The sequence below is a fragment of the Gekko japonicus genome, unplaced genomic scaffold, assembly GCF_001447785.1.
Source record: "Gekko japonicus isolate JY-2015 unplaced genomic scaffold, Gekko_japonicus_V1.1 scaffold923, whole genome shotgun sequence".
NCBI classification, from domain to species: domain Eukaryota; kingdom Metazoa; phylum Chordata; class Lepidosauria; order Squamata; family Gekkonidae; genus Gekko; species Gekko japonicus.
The window spans coordinates 621,981-635,995 of record NW_015171530.1 but is presented as its reverse complement, the minus strand read 5'-3'; the positions used below and the strand labels follow the sequence as shown (position 1 = coordinate 635,995).

At 50.7% G+C, this 14,015-nt stretch overlaps 1 protein-coding gene across 1 annotated transcript in view; it reads right to left on the bottom strand.

Annotated features, from left to right (window-relative positions):
• Window positions 1-1,628: 1,628 nt before the first annotated feature.
• LOC107117417 (zinc finger protein 91-like) overlaps window positions 1,629-14,015 on the bottom strand; it is a 12,571-nt gene continuing 184 nt past the window's right edge. The window contains exons 2-4 of the mRNA XM_015419529.1: window positions 12,748-12,833; window positions 7,299-7,399; window positions 1,629-4,220 (exon numbers count right to left, since the gene is read on the bottom strand). Coding sequence (XP_015275015.1) covers window positions 1,828-4,220; window positions 7,299-7,399; window positions 12,748-12,833 — 2,580 coding nt within the window. The 3' untranslated portion in view covers window positions 1,629-1,827. The remainder of the gene's footprint in view (window positions 4,221-7,298; window positions 7,400-12,747; window positions 12,834-14,015) is intronic.

Below are 14,015 nucleotides of genomic sequence, written 5' to 3'. Positions count from 1 at the left end.
AAGAAATGTCTTGATTTCTTTGTAGTGCTCAAAGAGTTACAGCCACGGTAAACAGGGGTGGTTGGGTTCCAGGTTCAAACCCCTCCTCATCCTGCAATCAGAACCACTCGTCACAGGAGCCCGTGGCAGCATTAATTTGCTATGTTCTTTTCCACCCTTCGTCTAAGGAGTTCGGGGCAGCGCTCTGCATACATGTCTGCCCCCATTCTGTACATTTTATCTTGTGAGGTAGGTTAAACTGAGAGAGACAGGCACGAGATTTCCCCAGTGAGCTTCACGGCAGAGTCAGGATTTGAACTCGGGCCTCCCCAGTTCCAGCCACATGCTCTACCTCCTGCACCACACTGGCTCGGGTCATGTAGGGTGCAATTCCACAGGGACGTGGGAAAGCTGCAGAGTGTGATAGTGGCTAAAGCTTCCATTTTACAAAAAGGGGCCAGTCTCTAGTCCTTACGGGAAAGGAGACATACTTAAGAGTGTGTAGTGAATGCCAAGAGCTAGCAGAGTTGCTGAACTGGATTTCCATGAAACAGGAGGTAGGGCTTCACTGTTCCAACCAGCTCCATACCCTTTTCTGTCTGAGCAGCATAAAGTCCTGGGGTCTGGGGAGGAAACTAACTCCAGTATACCCCTGTGCCTGCATTCGTCAACAGGATCCCCATACAAAAAGGAAAAAGAATGCACAGGCCCGACAGCAAACTGAGATTGTGCATAGATCAGCTGAAGTGCACATGTTGGCTTACATCAATTTCTGAATGCTATCCTAGGTTCAAATCCTGACTGAGTCATGAACCGTACTGGATAGCCCTGAGCAAAAACCAACACCCAACATACCTCACTATCCCATACAATGGGACAACAAAGTATGCTTCCAAAATCCCTGAAGGAACATAAGAATATAAGTGCATTTGATAAATGCATAGACCTTTAAATTTTCCCAACATGACTCACTTTCAAAACTACCCCCAAGGATCAGAGGTGTACTTGAGATGGTGGTGTACCGCCTTGGACTGGCTGCTGGGTGCTGACTCAGAACTGAAGACCTCTGTATCCAATTTCTGTGAACGTTGTCTACTCCCATTTCCACCATACCTCCAGAGAACAGAATGGAGGGGCCTGCCTTTTGTCTGAGGAACAACAGTGGCTCAGGGATGAAGCTGAGTTGGAGGGGCTCGTTGGTTAGGCCTTAAGGCTCAGAAACAAAAGGCAAGGGGCCTCATTCAGGTTATTTGACCTGAACTTCATTGTAGCCTACTAAAATTTAGAATCAATGATCTGAGGTGATTCAGGGAGTGTTGCAGGAACTAGACAGAAATCAGTGAGGCTCGATGTTGGGGAAAATTCTAGCAACCTAATATGCTATAAGGTCTAGAAAAGGCGGGAATTAGGAGGAAGGGCAGCAGAGACAGAACTAACAGATTACGAGCCAACAGACTTTGGAAGGGTCTTAGGAGATGGATATGTCAATGCTAATGAGAACCACAAAACAAATCCCCCATTTTCATGGAAATCAGGCCTCAGGGTCCACATGTAAGGACAGTCCCCAAGATTAGGTTGAAGGGTCATATTTAGGGCCCAGAGGCCACTGCTTTGACTGGATACCACTCAAGTCCACTGGTGCCTAAAGAACACAGAGTTTCATTGGAAGGACTTTCTGGGATAAGTCAAAGATGGCCAGACTCCACAAGAAGGATTGCTTGTTTGGCCAAATGTAATCGCGACAGAGGAAGCAAAGGTTTTTTGGTGTTTGCAAAAGGCCAACTACATTGGAGAAACCTTCTGCTCCCCACCACCCCCACCATAGAGTCAGAGTCTAAAAACCACATGTCAGGGAGTAAGGTGGGTGCGCTGGTGTTTGGAGAAAGCTGAACTCCACCGGAAGGATTTCCCACAAGCGCCACAGACGTACGGGCGGGTGCCGGCGTGCTGGTGCTGATGTTCAGCCAGGTTACCCCGCTGCCGGAAGCTCTTGCCGCAGACTGGGCAGCGGTAAGGCCTTTCAGCCGTGTGAACGCGCAGGTGCTTGACCAGATGTGAGTTCTGGGTGAAAGTTTTGCCGCAGGAGGCGCAGACGTAGGGTCTCTCTCCCGTGTGCGTCCGCTGGTGCTGGATGAGGTTGGAGCTTTGCCGGAAGCCCTTGCCGCACTCGGTGCACCGGAAAGGGCGGGCGCCTGTGTGGGTGGCTTGATGCTTCGCTAAGTAGGAGCCCAGGGCAAAAGCCTTGCCACAGACGGCACAGCGGTGGGCCTTGCCGGGCGCATGTGTGCGGCGGTGTTCGGCCAGGTTGGAGCTCTGGCTGAAGATTTTGCCGCATTCGGGGCACTTGAATGGCTTCTCGCCGGTGTGGGTCACCTGATGCCGCAGGAGCTTTGAACTCTGGGCAAAGCCCTTGCCGCACTCTGGGCATTTGTAGGGGCGTTCCGCCGGGTGGCAGCTGCGTCGGTGTTCGGTCAGCCGGCAGCGCCACACAAAGCTCTCCCCACACTGAGGGCAGCGGGCCGGAGGGTCCCGTTGATGCTGCCGCAGCCCCGAAAGGAGCACGAAGCCCTTGCCGCACAGTGGGCACCGGAACGGCCGCTCTTCACCCAAGTGGCGTCTTTGGTGCCTCCCGAGCTTGCCGCTGTCGGGAAAGCGTTCGCCGCACGTCGGGCAGCGGTAGGCGGCATCGTCCGACATGTGGATGCGCTCGTGTGCTGCCAACGTGGCGAAGAGGGCAAAGGTCTTGCCACAGGCTGTGCAAGAGTACGGCTTGTCCAACGCAGCTTCTGCCGGGAGAGCCACAAGCTCGGAGTTAGCGGGGAACGTTTCGCCATCCCGGCGGGCCCTTTTGCCTGCCCTGTGGCCCAGCTTGTGCATCACGAGATCCGTGCTCTCGGAGAAACAAGCACCGCAGACGGAGCATTTGTATGGCTTCTCTTCCTCGCTGGCCTTGTCAAGGTGGCTCAACCGGTGAAGGGTCAGCTCTTCACTCTCAGGAAACACTTGCCCACACTCGAGGCAGTCGTGAGACTCCTCACTCAATGGGGCTGTGATTACAGCAGCCGTCTCAGCGAAGCCAGTCCTAAAACTCTCCAAGGGCTCCCCCGGCCCACTGTGGCTGCCTTGGTGCCGCTCCAAGTCAGAACTGCTGGGGAAGTTCTTTCCGCATAGGTGGCAGTAGTGGGATACCTCTCCGCGGTGTACTCGCTGGTGTATCTTGAGAGCGGAGCTTTCAGAGAAGCAAGCGTGACAGTCCGGGCATTTGTGGGGCTTCTCTTCTGCACCGTGGCCTGCCAGATGGACCTCCAGTTCCGACTTATCGGGGAAGGTTTCTCCGCGTTGAGGGCAGTTGTCAGAGACTTCGATCGAATGAGTCCTCCGATGGGCAGCGAGGGCAGGACACTGGCTGAATCCCTCCCCGCACTCAGGGCACACAAATGTTTCTTCTCCCTCTCCATCTGTGGGATCCTGATGATGCCCAGCGAGTTCCGAGCCCTCGGGGGAAGTTCTGACAACCTGCTGATGCGCCGCCGGAAGTGGAGCAGAGGGGTGCAAGTCTGCCGCACTGTTTCCCCAAGCACCCCTGTTAGCGCAGTGGTTGCGCACATGCTTTGCGAGGTCAGAGCTGACGCTGAAGCAGCGGCCGCACTCCCTGCAGCAGTAAGGCTTCTCGCCGGTGTGAGTCCGCTGGTGTGTGACGAGAGTGGACTTGCGTCCAAAGCGCTTTCCGCAGTCGGGGCAGGCGTGGGGGCGTTCGCCCGAGTGTGTGCGCAGGTGGTGCGCCAGGGTGGAACTCTGTGAGAAACGGGCCTCACACTGGTGGCACCGGAAGGGTTTCTCTCCCGTGTGCACCCGCTGATGCTCAGCCAGTGTCGAGCCACGGGCAAAGCGCTTCCCGCACTCGCCACACGCGTGGGGTCGGCGCCCTCCGTGCGCCTTGAGGTGCTCCGCTAGCGATGAGCTCCAGCTGAACCCACGGCCGCATTCGGGGCACCGGTACGGGCGCTCCCCTGTGTGAATCCGCTGATGCTTCACCAAGTTCGAACTTAGGGCAAATCCCTTACCGCATTCTGAGCAACGGAACGGACGAGGGTCCGGACCCTGTGGGGCAACAAATTCGGTGTTCTTCTCCTCCGATGACACACGGGACCAATCATAGCTCTCTGCTAAGGCGGCCTCTTCATCGTCTACATCCTCCCCCACTTCCTCCTCTTCCCCCTCCTCACTTGGTGAGTCAGAGCCTGCTGGAAGAAAGGACAATAAGCTATTCAGAAAAACCAAGTATTAAATCCCCCCACTGGGTGATTGGCACAAATCATATCTGATACCATGATATCGAGCAGGGGAGAACAGCAGTGCTGTCCCAAGCATAGTTATAGCCTTCTAAGTCCTTCTACATCAATAGACTTAGAAGAGTGTAACTCTGCATGGACTTAGAAGAGTGTAACTCTGCTTAGGATAACACGATGAATTTCAGGTTAGTCTTGATCAGTTAGTAGACTTGGAGGAAGCTATGGTAACTCTTATTTACGGGGACACCTGCACTTAGTAGTAACAGAAGATGTGAGAGAAGGGTACTTTCCAGGGTGCTTGGTTCGAAAAATAAAACAGGTAGGATAAGTAATCATATCATAAACCGATGGAAATCAGATTGAGTTAATTTGTGTGCTTCACCCTGTAGACTTGGTATAGTCCAGGGATGGCTAACTGACAATACGAAGGCAACATTCCTATATTCACCCATGAGTCAGTTGCCTTCCTCTTACTGCTAACGTCTGGTTGCGCCATCAGTTGGGAAGAGACGGACGCTGCATACTAATGTTGGAGTCAGTGTTCCCTCTAAGCTGAGTTAGTGTGAGCGAGCTCACAGTTTTTTAGCCTCCAGCTCACAGTTTTGTCTTCGCTCAGGAAGGATGGCTCCAGAGCAAACTAATTTATGCAGCAGCCCGATCGCTCGCTCAGAACTTTAAGGCCAGTAGCTCACAAAGTAGATTTTTTGCTCACAAGACTCCACAGCTTAGAGGGAACATTGGACTTGGAGTTTGTACTCTTTGGCCTGGAAGATTTGTATTTGTCGGGTTTTTGTACTGTTTATTGCTTGGTTTATTGTATGCTTATCGCATTTATTTGTAAACAACCTTGATCTTAAAAGAAAATGTCTTCAAATAAAATAGTATCCTCTGGACCCCCCCAGTTTGCAAAACGGGGACAATACCAGTGGCCTAATTGACAAGGCTGCGGCTGATCTAAGAACTTCCAGAATACTCAGCCATGTGAGGATAAAATGGTGGTGGAAAGTGCCGTCAAGTCACACAGCTAACTTATGGCGCCCCCTGGTGGGGCTTTCAAGGCAAGAGATGTTCCGAGGTGGTTTGCCATGGCCTGCCTCTGCGTCACCACCCTGGTATTCTTTGGAGGTCTCCCGTCCAAATGCTGGCCAGGGCCAACCCTGCTTAGCTTCTGAGATCTGACGAGTTTGGGCTACCTTGGCCTATCCAGATGAGGTTACAATCAGTGTTCCCTCTAAGCTGAGTCAGTGTGAGCTAGCTCACAGTTTTTTAGCCTCCGGCTCACACATTTTTGTCTCAGTTCAGGAAGGATGTGGCTCCGGAGCAAACTAATTTATGCAGTAGCCAAATCGCTTGCTCACAACTTTAATGCTAGTAGCTCACAAAGTAGAATTTTCGCTCACAAGACTCTACAGCTTAGAGGGAACGCTGGTTACAATAGGCAAGGAAAAATGGGTATGACTTATGGGACGTGCGGAGGCAAAATGAATGGGCTAAGTATGACTTACAGAAGCCTTCGGTTTGTTAAAGTAAGCCCTGCTCCATTGCTACAAACAAATATATGCCCATGTCTTTAAACAGCACTCAGACAAGCTGCACAATCTTCTTTGTGCAGAAGTGCTTCTGTACGAAATACACACAGGGCTGAGGACAGGCTCCCGGACTGAGACTCGTGACTGGGAGGCAGGGAGATGTGGATGCTGTGTTCACTTTATGTGCACACCTCACACATACACACCCCACCACAAACTCAACACCCCAGACAAGTTAGTGCTATTGCAGTTAACCCAGACGCGGAAGTGCTTGTCTGACGTTCAATGTTCCCTCTAAGCTGCCGGAGTCTTGTAAGCAAAAATTCTACTTTGTGAGCTCCTGGCATTAAAATTGTGAGCGAGAGATTTGGCTACTGTGTAAATTAGTTTGCTCTGGAACCCTCCTTCCTGAGCTGAGACAAAAATGTGTGAGCTAGAGGCTAAAAAACTGTGAGCTAGCTCACACTAACTCAGCTTAGAGGGAACACTGGTTCTGACGTGACATATCTGTAAGACATTTCACAGCAGTAGGGATTCAAACATAAGATACCCTGGTCCCACTGGAACTCTTGAATCCCTACACCACACTGCAATGATGCCAGCAACCCAGAACTAGGACACCAGGGTCTCATCGGCATGTCAATGATATCCAGTCCTAAACTATCAAGGAAGCAAAGAGGCGGCAACAAAATGGACGTTTAAGAGACCTAGCGACACTATAACAACATACCCAGCTCACAACAGAGGGTTAGCAGATTTGCCCTGACAAGCATACTTCCGACTGAGATCAGGGCCCTGCGAGACCTGCGACAGTTTCGCAGGGCCTGTAAAAAGGAGCTGTTCTGACGGGCCTTGGGCCGAGGTAGCGGGCATCTACCAGCTGGCCTCCCTACGGCTGCTACATGAGACCATCGTGGCTCGGTGTTGGCCCAGTTATTTTTCTGGCTGTAGAAACTGGAATGAAATGCATCGCACTGCCCGTTTTGAATGTTTTAACTGGTTTTATTGCATTATTTGACTGTAGTGTTTTAGACTGTATTATTCATTGTTGTTAACTGCCCTGAGCCTGTCCACAGGAAGGGCAGGATATAAACTGAAGTAAAAATAAATAAGGAGCTGTGGTGGCTCAAGTGGTTAAGACGCTGAACTGCAGGCTGTGGAAGGTCAGTAATTCAGCAGTTCAAGACCCGAGTTGCCGCATGACAGAGTGAGCTCCCGTCTCTAGTTCCAGCTCCTGCCAACCTAGCAGTTCGAAAGCAAGAAATTGCAAGTAGATAAATAGGGACCACTTTGGTGGGAAGGTAACAGCGTTCCGTGCGCCTTGGTGTTTAGTCATGCCGGCCACATGACCACGAAATGTCTTCGGACAGCGCTGGCTCTTCGGCTTTGAAACGGAGATGAGCACCGCAACCCTAGAGTCGGATTCGACTGGCTTTCAAGCAAGGGAACCTTTACCTTTAATAATAAATAAATGAATAAATAACCCAGCCTTCCTCACCTGCTTGGACAACGGTCAGCTCCTGCCTCTCCCCCGTGTCTGGCAGCTGCAGCTCATCCCCCGCTTCCATCCAGGAGAAGTGCGGCTCAGCCACCGGGAACCTAAAGAACAAGCCATTGGCACAGAGTAATCACACAGGCCACATACTGTTGCAGAATTAAGGTCGGATTGAGTCTCAGACCTCTGCTACACCTTTGCTAAACCTATGATACTTTAATTTCTGTAACAATCAGCCTCTGTAACTGATCTGTGGCTCTGTCTCCCAGGAGGCTTCAGGACTCTGCTAAATGCTGTGGCCTTCAGGATAAGCCGGGATGGGGAGATTAATAAAGCTAACAAATAACAGCAACAACACCGTACATGACTTCTGCCTTACGTGACTTTTGCCTTTTGGAATTTTATACATTATCAAATTCTAAATAGATAATCTGAGCCTATCTTCCTGGGGCTCTCTTAGGCAGCCTTGACTCTCTAGCTTAACCCAGCTTTTCTTGATCTTCCTGACCCCAGAGATAGAAAGAAAGGGGCTGACTTTGTTGCATACAGCAGATGTATGTCAAATGCTTGTCACAGACTTGACTGACGGTGACATTAGCCCCTATGGTTGGAGAAGGGTACTTAATGTCTGGATTTAGTTTTGTTCCTTGTTGTTCTGGTCGGCCACCCTTCTGTGATGGGTCTTGACAGGGCGACCATGGATAGCCTTTATAGTGCACTCTTTATGTGTTAGGGTTGTGTTGAAACAGTCTACGTTGAATATTGAAATGCCAGAAATGTTTTCTGACTTAGGAGTGTGCAATGGAATAAACTGAGTTTTGGTTTAGAATCATTCTCTCTCTCTCTCTCTCTCTCCCTCCCTCCCTCTGCAATTGGGAAGCCAGCTTCTCTCCCTCCCAAAATGAACAATTGGAGATGGGAGTGCATGAAAAGGTTCCTGCACCCCTCATTTCCCTCACACATATATGCCTACTTTTCCTTTTTAAAGAAGGGCTGGCCAAATAACCCTACGGACCTTTTTGCAAGTGACTATGAAACTGATACCCAGAATTTCCTGTCCTTGTGAACTGAATGAACACACCCACACACACACACACCAGTAGCCCAGATGCACACAATGTTTTCAAAGCACTGGCTGGAAGACATCATGGGACTCAGCTGCAGTGGCCACGCCGCAGCCAAAGGCAAGACTGAGCCTGAAGAGAACCTCAGCACCATTCCCCAAGTAGCCGCTCCAGGAACTGCAGCCTTGGCACACCTAGCAGAAGCAGGTGACCAAAGGAGCCAATCAGGGCAGGGCTGGGGCTATATAAGCTCTGGCTCTATCTTGGATTCTCAGTCCTGAACTTCTGCCTCCTTTGACTATGCCTCCTGCTTGCCTCTCAGAGTGTTCTGCTCCTTCAACATACTTCACTGCTGCTGATTGCTTATTGGAGGCAACCCATTCTTTGCTCATGATGGCCCGGTTGCCTGCCTCTGTCCTAGCTATTTCACCCTTCGGTCCAGGGAAGCTGGTCTAATCAGACTCCGTCCCATCTGACCCTGACACTCACCTCCATTTCTTTTCTCTTTTTTTGGTGTTGCATCAACATCAAGAAGTGATGCGTTACATATGTAAAAGCCATCAAGTTGGAACCAACTTACGGTGACCCCAGCCAGGGCCTTTCTAGTGGTCTGGTGTAGTGGTTAAGAGCGCTGACTCTAATCTGGGAGGACTGAGTTTGATTCCTGCAGCTGGTGTGACCTTGGGTCAGTCACAAGTTCTCTCAGAGCTGTTCTCTCAAGAGCAGTCCTCGAAAGAGCTCTCTCAGCCCCACCTACCTCGCAGGGTGCCTGTTGTGGGGGAGGGGAGGGAACGGGAAAGGAGACCGTAAGCTGCTCTGAGACTCCGAGTGAAGGGCGGGGTAAAAATCCAATCTCCTCCTCCTCCTCCTTTCAAGACAGTGAAGATGCAGATGTGGGCTGCCATTGCCTGCCTCTGCAGACTCTTCCTTGGTGGCCCCCCAAGTTTCGATTCTGCTTAGATTATGAGATCTGATGGGCTCTACCAGGCTGCCCTCCCATCCCAGCGATGCATTTAAAGAGAAGCTAAAACAGCCCTTTTAAAAACGTCTCAGGGAGCTCATTATTTGCCTCCCCCCTCCCCATGCTGTCACTGGTCACCTTCCTGCTCAGCTCACGTGCTTTATGGCTACCCCAGATGCTCATCCTGGAATGGATAATGTCCCCCTTCGTAGCACAACCTAACTGATGCATACGTTCACAAGGGCCTCCTTCCCCACGCCATCTTATATCTGGTCTGACCCTCAGCTGAAGGAATCCCGGTTAGCCAACCATCGAGCATCACAAGAGAATTTTCGCTCCAGGAGGAGCGACAATGCACCAAGCTGAGAGAATCCTGTTTACATCAAGGCAAACCTTAAGTCCCAGACCCCAAGGGCTACGTAGCCAGGATTCCAGGCAGGCCTGTCGCTACGGTGGGGCGTCTCGGGGCCCTGCCCCCTTAATTAAAAGCCCTGCCCCACAAATAGCCATGCCAGAGACCTTATTTTTTAACCATGACATAGGTGATACTGGGCTAGCAGAAAGGGGGATTGTTGGAGATTAGGTACTCTTCTAATCTTTCTTGCCCTGTGGAACTCAAATCTCAGCCCTCTGAGCTGTTTTTTTCCCTAGGAACTGACGCGCTTGCTGCCCTGTGCCTTGAAAGGAAGGGCTAGAAACAGGCTTGGTGCCTCCCCCTTTAAAGACAGGCATTCAGATTAATTTAACTCACTATAATTCAACTGCCCCCCTTAAAAATGTAAATACCCCAGGGGAACAAAAAAATCCTGGGTACGGGTCTGATGCCAGGGCCAAACTCTTCCACCTCTTTTTGAAAAAGATACTCTTCCCGCCAAGGCTCAGGGTTAGAGCTTACCCACAGGAGGAGGAATACTACCATCAACAGACACAAGCTGCCAACCTCTCTGCCTTCGTGTCCTCTACAAGCCCCGCTTTTCTCTACCTAGCCTTAAGATGATTCTCCATTGTTTGCTTCTTCATCCCAGAATGGAAACAGTCACACAAATAAAACCGGGAGCCTATCAGCATCTCATACCAAAGGCTGGCAAGACGGGGTCTTAAGATCTTGACCTGGAAAGCCTGCTTTCCCCCCTTCCTTCGTTCTTTAATTTTTGCAACATCCGGTCTGATGCCGAGTTCTGATGAGCTGGAAAGCCTGCCCGGTGTTTCATGTCAATGTGGGTGGCCCTGATGAAAGGTTGTTGGGTGTTACATGTTAAAAACACTTCAGTATATATGCGGTTAAATGTATATTTGTGTTGCTCACAGGAAATCACATGTTTCATTTAGCCAATGGTAGTTTAGGACTACAAGCCCGGGAAAAAGATCCCTGATCTAGGAGTTTCATTGGAAGCAAAGTGTCAAAGTATTTTAGCATTTTATGGCTCCTCTTCCCATCTTTGTGTTCTGTTCTGAAGAAGAAGAAAGAGAAGCCATTGCTAGCTCTTCTAGTCTAGCCTTTGTAGAGTAAAGATGTAGCTGTTTAGCTCTGTTGTTATTTTCATCCCAGTTACCCTTTCCCTATGGTAGAATGTAGTAAAAACTTTCTATTTTAAACACACATGAACTCTGAGTCTTAATTATTTTACTCTGGCATTGCTAAGCTATTTTTCTCTGCTGAATTACAATTTTAAAAACTCCAACAAAGGTGTTACTTGGACTTTGCCTCCCAGCTCTCCAAATCCACAATTATAACCAAGCTTTAAGAATCTGACTGCATGCGCCCCATTGACTCTCCCTCCCTGCCTCCTGTTACTCCCCCATGGTCTACTCTATCTTTTAAGCTCTGGGGGGAAAGGGGCTTGCTCAGTTTTTGCTTGCACAGCTTTGTAAGGGACTCAGTGCACAAACCATCAGCCTAGGAAACCCAGGATGCAAGTGTTTGCTCTTAAGCTTAGTTACTTGCAGCCACCAACCACACAAACTTTAACCCCCTTCCCATAACAGAGTCCTGATTCCTTAAAGCAACATTCACATCAGATGTTACACAGATCTCGGGCCCCTATTCCCAACTATTATTTAGAACATTTTAGGCCATCTTTCCAGTATTCCCAGTTGTCATGTATGGCTGCGAGAGTTGGACTATAAGGAAGGCCGAGCGCCGAAGAATAGATTCTTTTGAACTATGGTGTTGGAGAAGACTCTGGAGAGTCCCTTGGACTGCAAGAAGATCAATCAGTCCATCCTAAAAGAAATCAACCCTGACTGTTCCCTGGAAGGCCAGATAATGAAACTGAAGCTCAAATACTTTGGCCACCAAATGAGAAGGGAGCACTCACTGGAGAAGACCCTGATGCTGGGAAAGATCGAAGGTCAAAGAAGACAGGGACGGCAAAGGATGAGATGGTGAGACAGTGTCATAGATGCAACAAACATGAAATTGAGCAAACTTCAGAGGACAGCGGAAGACAGGAGGGCCTGGCGGGATCTGGTCCATGGGGTCGCGAAGAGTCGGACTCGACTGTGCGACTGAACAACAACAACAAAGGCCATCTTTCCATCCAGCTGAGGGTCCCCAAGGTCAAAACCATTAAAATACATACTATAAAAGCAATTAACACCACATAAACAGGAAGGAGCATGAGTGAAGGAACGCCAAACAAAACAGGTAAGCCTTTACTGGCCGGCAGAAGACAATGAATGAAGGGGACAGGCAGATCTCCTTGGGAGGGGAATTCCTCAGTTTGGGTGTCACGACTGAGAAGGCCCTTTCTCCGATGGCGAGCGCAACAAATGGCCCCTGAAGAGGACAACGGTGATTGGGTAGATTCATATGAGAGTAGGTAATAATAACAATAATGATAATTACTATTGTATGGCAGTGTGTGTAGTATAGCCAGGAGATCCTAAGAGTGTCTGGCAGCCAGAAGTTCTATTGTTTTTAGTGTAATGCACCACTAGGTGGTCAGCTAGACTTTTTCTAAGGCAAGAGAAATTTCAGAGGTGGTTTGCCATTGCCTGCCTCAGCGTCATGCCTCTGGTATTCCTTGGAGGTCTTCCGTCCAAATACTAGCCAGGACCGACCCTGCTCAGCTTCCAATATCTGTCGCGATCAGGCTACCATGGGCTATTCAGGTCAGGATGGGAGTAGGTGATCCTTGGGGTATGTTGGTCCCAAGCCATACAGGGCTTTAAAGGTCAATATTCGCACCTTGAACTAATTTGTTGTTGTTGTTCAGTCGCACAGTCGAGTCCGACTCTTTGCGACCCCATGGACCAGCTCCCGCCAGGCCCTCCTGTCTTCCGCCGTCCTCTGAAGTTGGCTCAATTTCATGTTCGTTGCATCTATGACACTGTCTAGCCATCTCTAATTACGTACAACTAAATGTGTGTACGATGACAGCTCCGGTGGGGTTATAACTGAAGGGGAAACAGAGAAAGGTTTTACCTTGGGTTGTCAGGATCCTCCTCCAGGGGAAAGGGGTCATTGCGTCCAGCTTCCACTGGGAAGCCTGAGTATGATATTGATTCCACCTGCTTGGGAGAAGAGTTAGGATCAGTGGCAGGAAAACAAAGCCAAATAAACATTATTAGCAAACCAATATCTAATATGGCTGCCAACGTCAGGTTGGGAAATTCTTAGAGATTTGAAGGGTGGAGCCTGGGGGGGAGGGTGGGGACCCTGGCAGCGTTTAGAGCCACAGAGTCCACCCTCCACAGCAGCCACTTTCTCCAGGGGAACTGATCTTTGACTTCTGGAGATCACTTGTAATTCCAGGAGGTTGGCAACCCTAGTGCCTTGCCAGACAAGGAGGATCCCTGGGCCCATATCAATATGGCAGAATTTGACCTATCAAAGCCAAATTTTCCTTTCTCTCCAGCCGCACAAAGATAAGTAAGCGGGCAGTGCCACGCAAGACCAAAGGCATGCATTCACACACACAGGCTAGAAAGGCGGTGAAGACAGACAACCATTTCATCGCACATTCACCACCGATGGTTCCTGCTGTGCTGTAAAAGCCTCCTTGTCAGGGTGCGAAGTGTCATCCTAAACATAGTTACGGCCTTCTAAATCCATAGACGCCAGTGGGCTCAGGCGGGCGCAGCTCTTTAGGATTGCGCTGTAAGCCACCCAGGACGAGAGAGCTTGGTCGTTTCTGTGGACTCGGTGCTGCTACCTCCGAACGAGGACGGCTGGGATGGCGGCGGCGGCACGCCCCCTTGGAGGAAAGGGTCTCCCGCAGGCACAAATACCCTTTGCGCAAAGTAGGGAATGGAAAACTGGGTTCGTTTAGGTTTGCAGGAAGGTGCGCATGCCTTCAGGGACCTGGAGACCTCCCCACAGGCCTCAAAGGGGCAGTTCTCTCCACCCCCGGGACATCCCTCCCCACTCCTCAGAGCATCCCCCTGGGAAACTTGGGGGGGGTCTCGGTCTCCTCCTCCTCCTCCTCCTCCCCCCAGAAGCCTGCCTCCTGTTGACCCCCGCCGGGCTCCCAGCCTCCGCGTGCCAGGGCGCTTGTCCTGCGCGGCGCCACCTTCTCCAACCCCCACCCTCCCACGCGCTCGCCGGAGCGCACAGGCGCAGCAGCAGCTCCAGGCACCCTCGGGGCGCACCTTTTCCTCCTCTTCCGAGGGCGCACCTTTCTGACTCCCGGGAGAAAAGGCCTCTTGCGAGGCTCTGCCCAGCCCCCTTGCCTATTGAGCGCGCACCCCCCC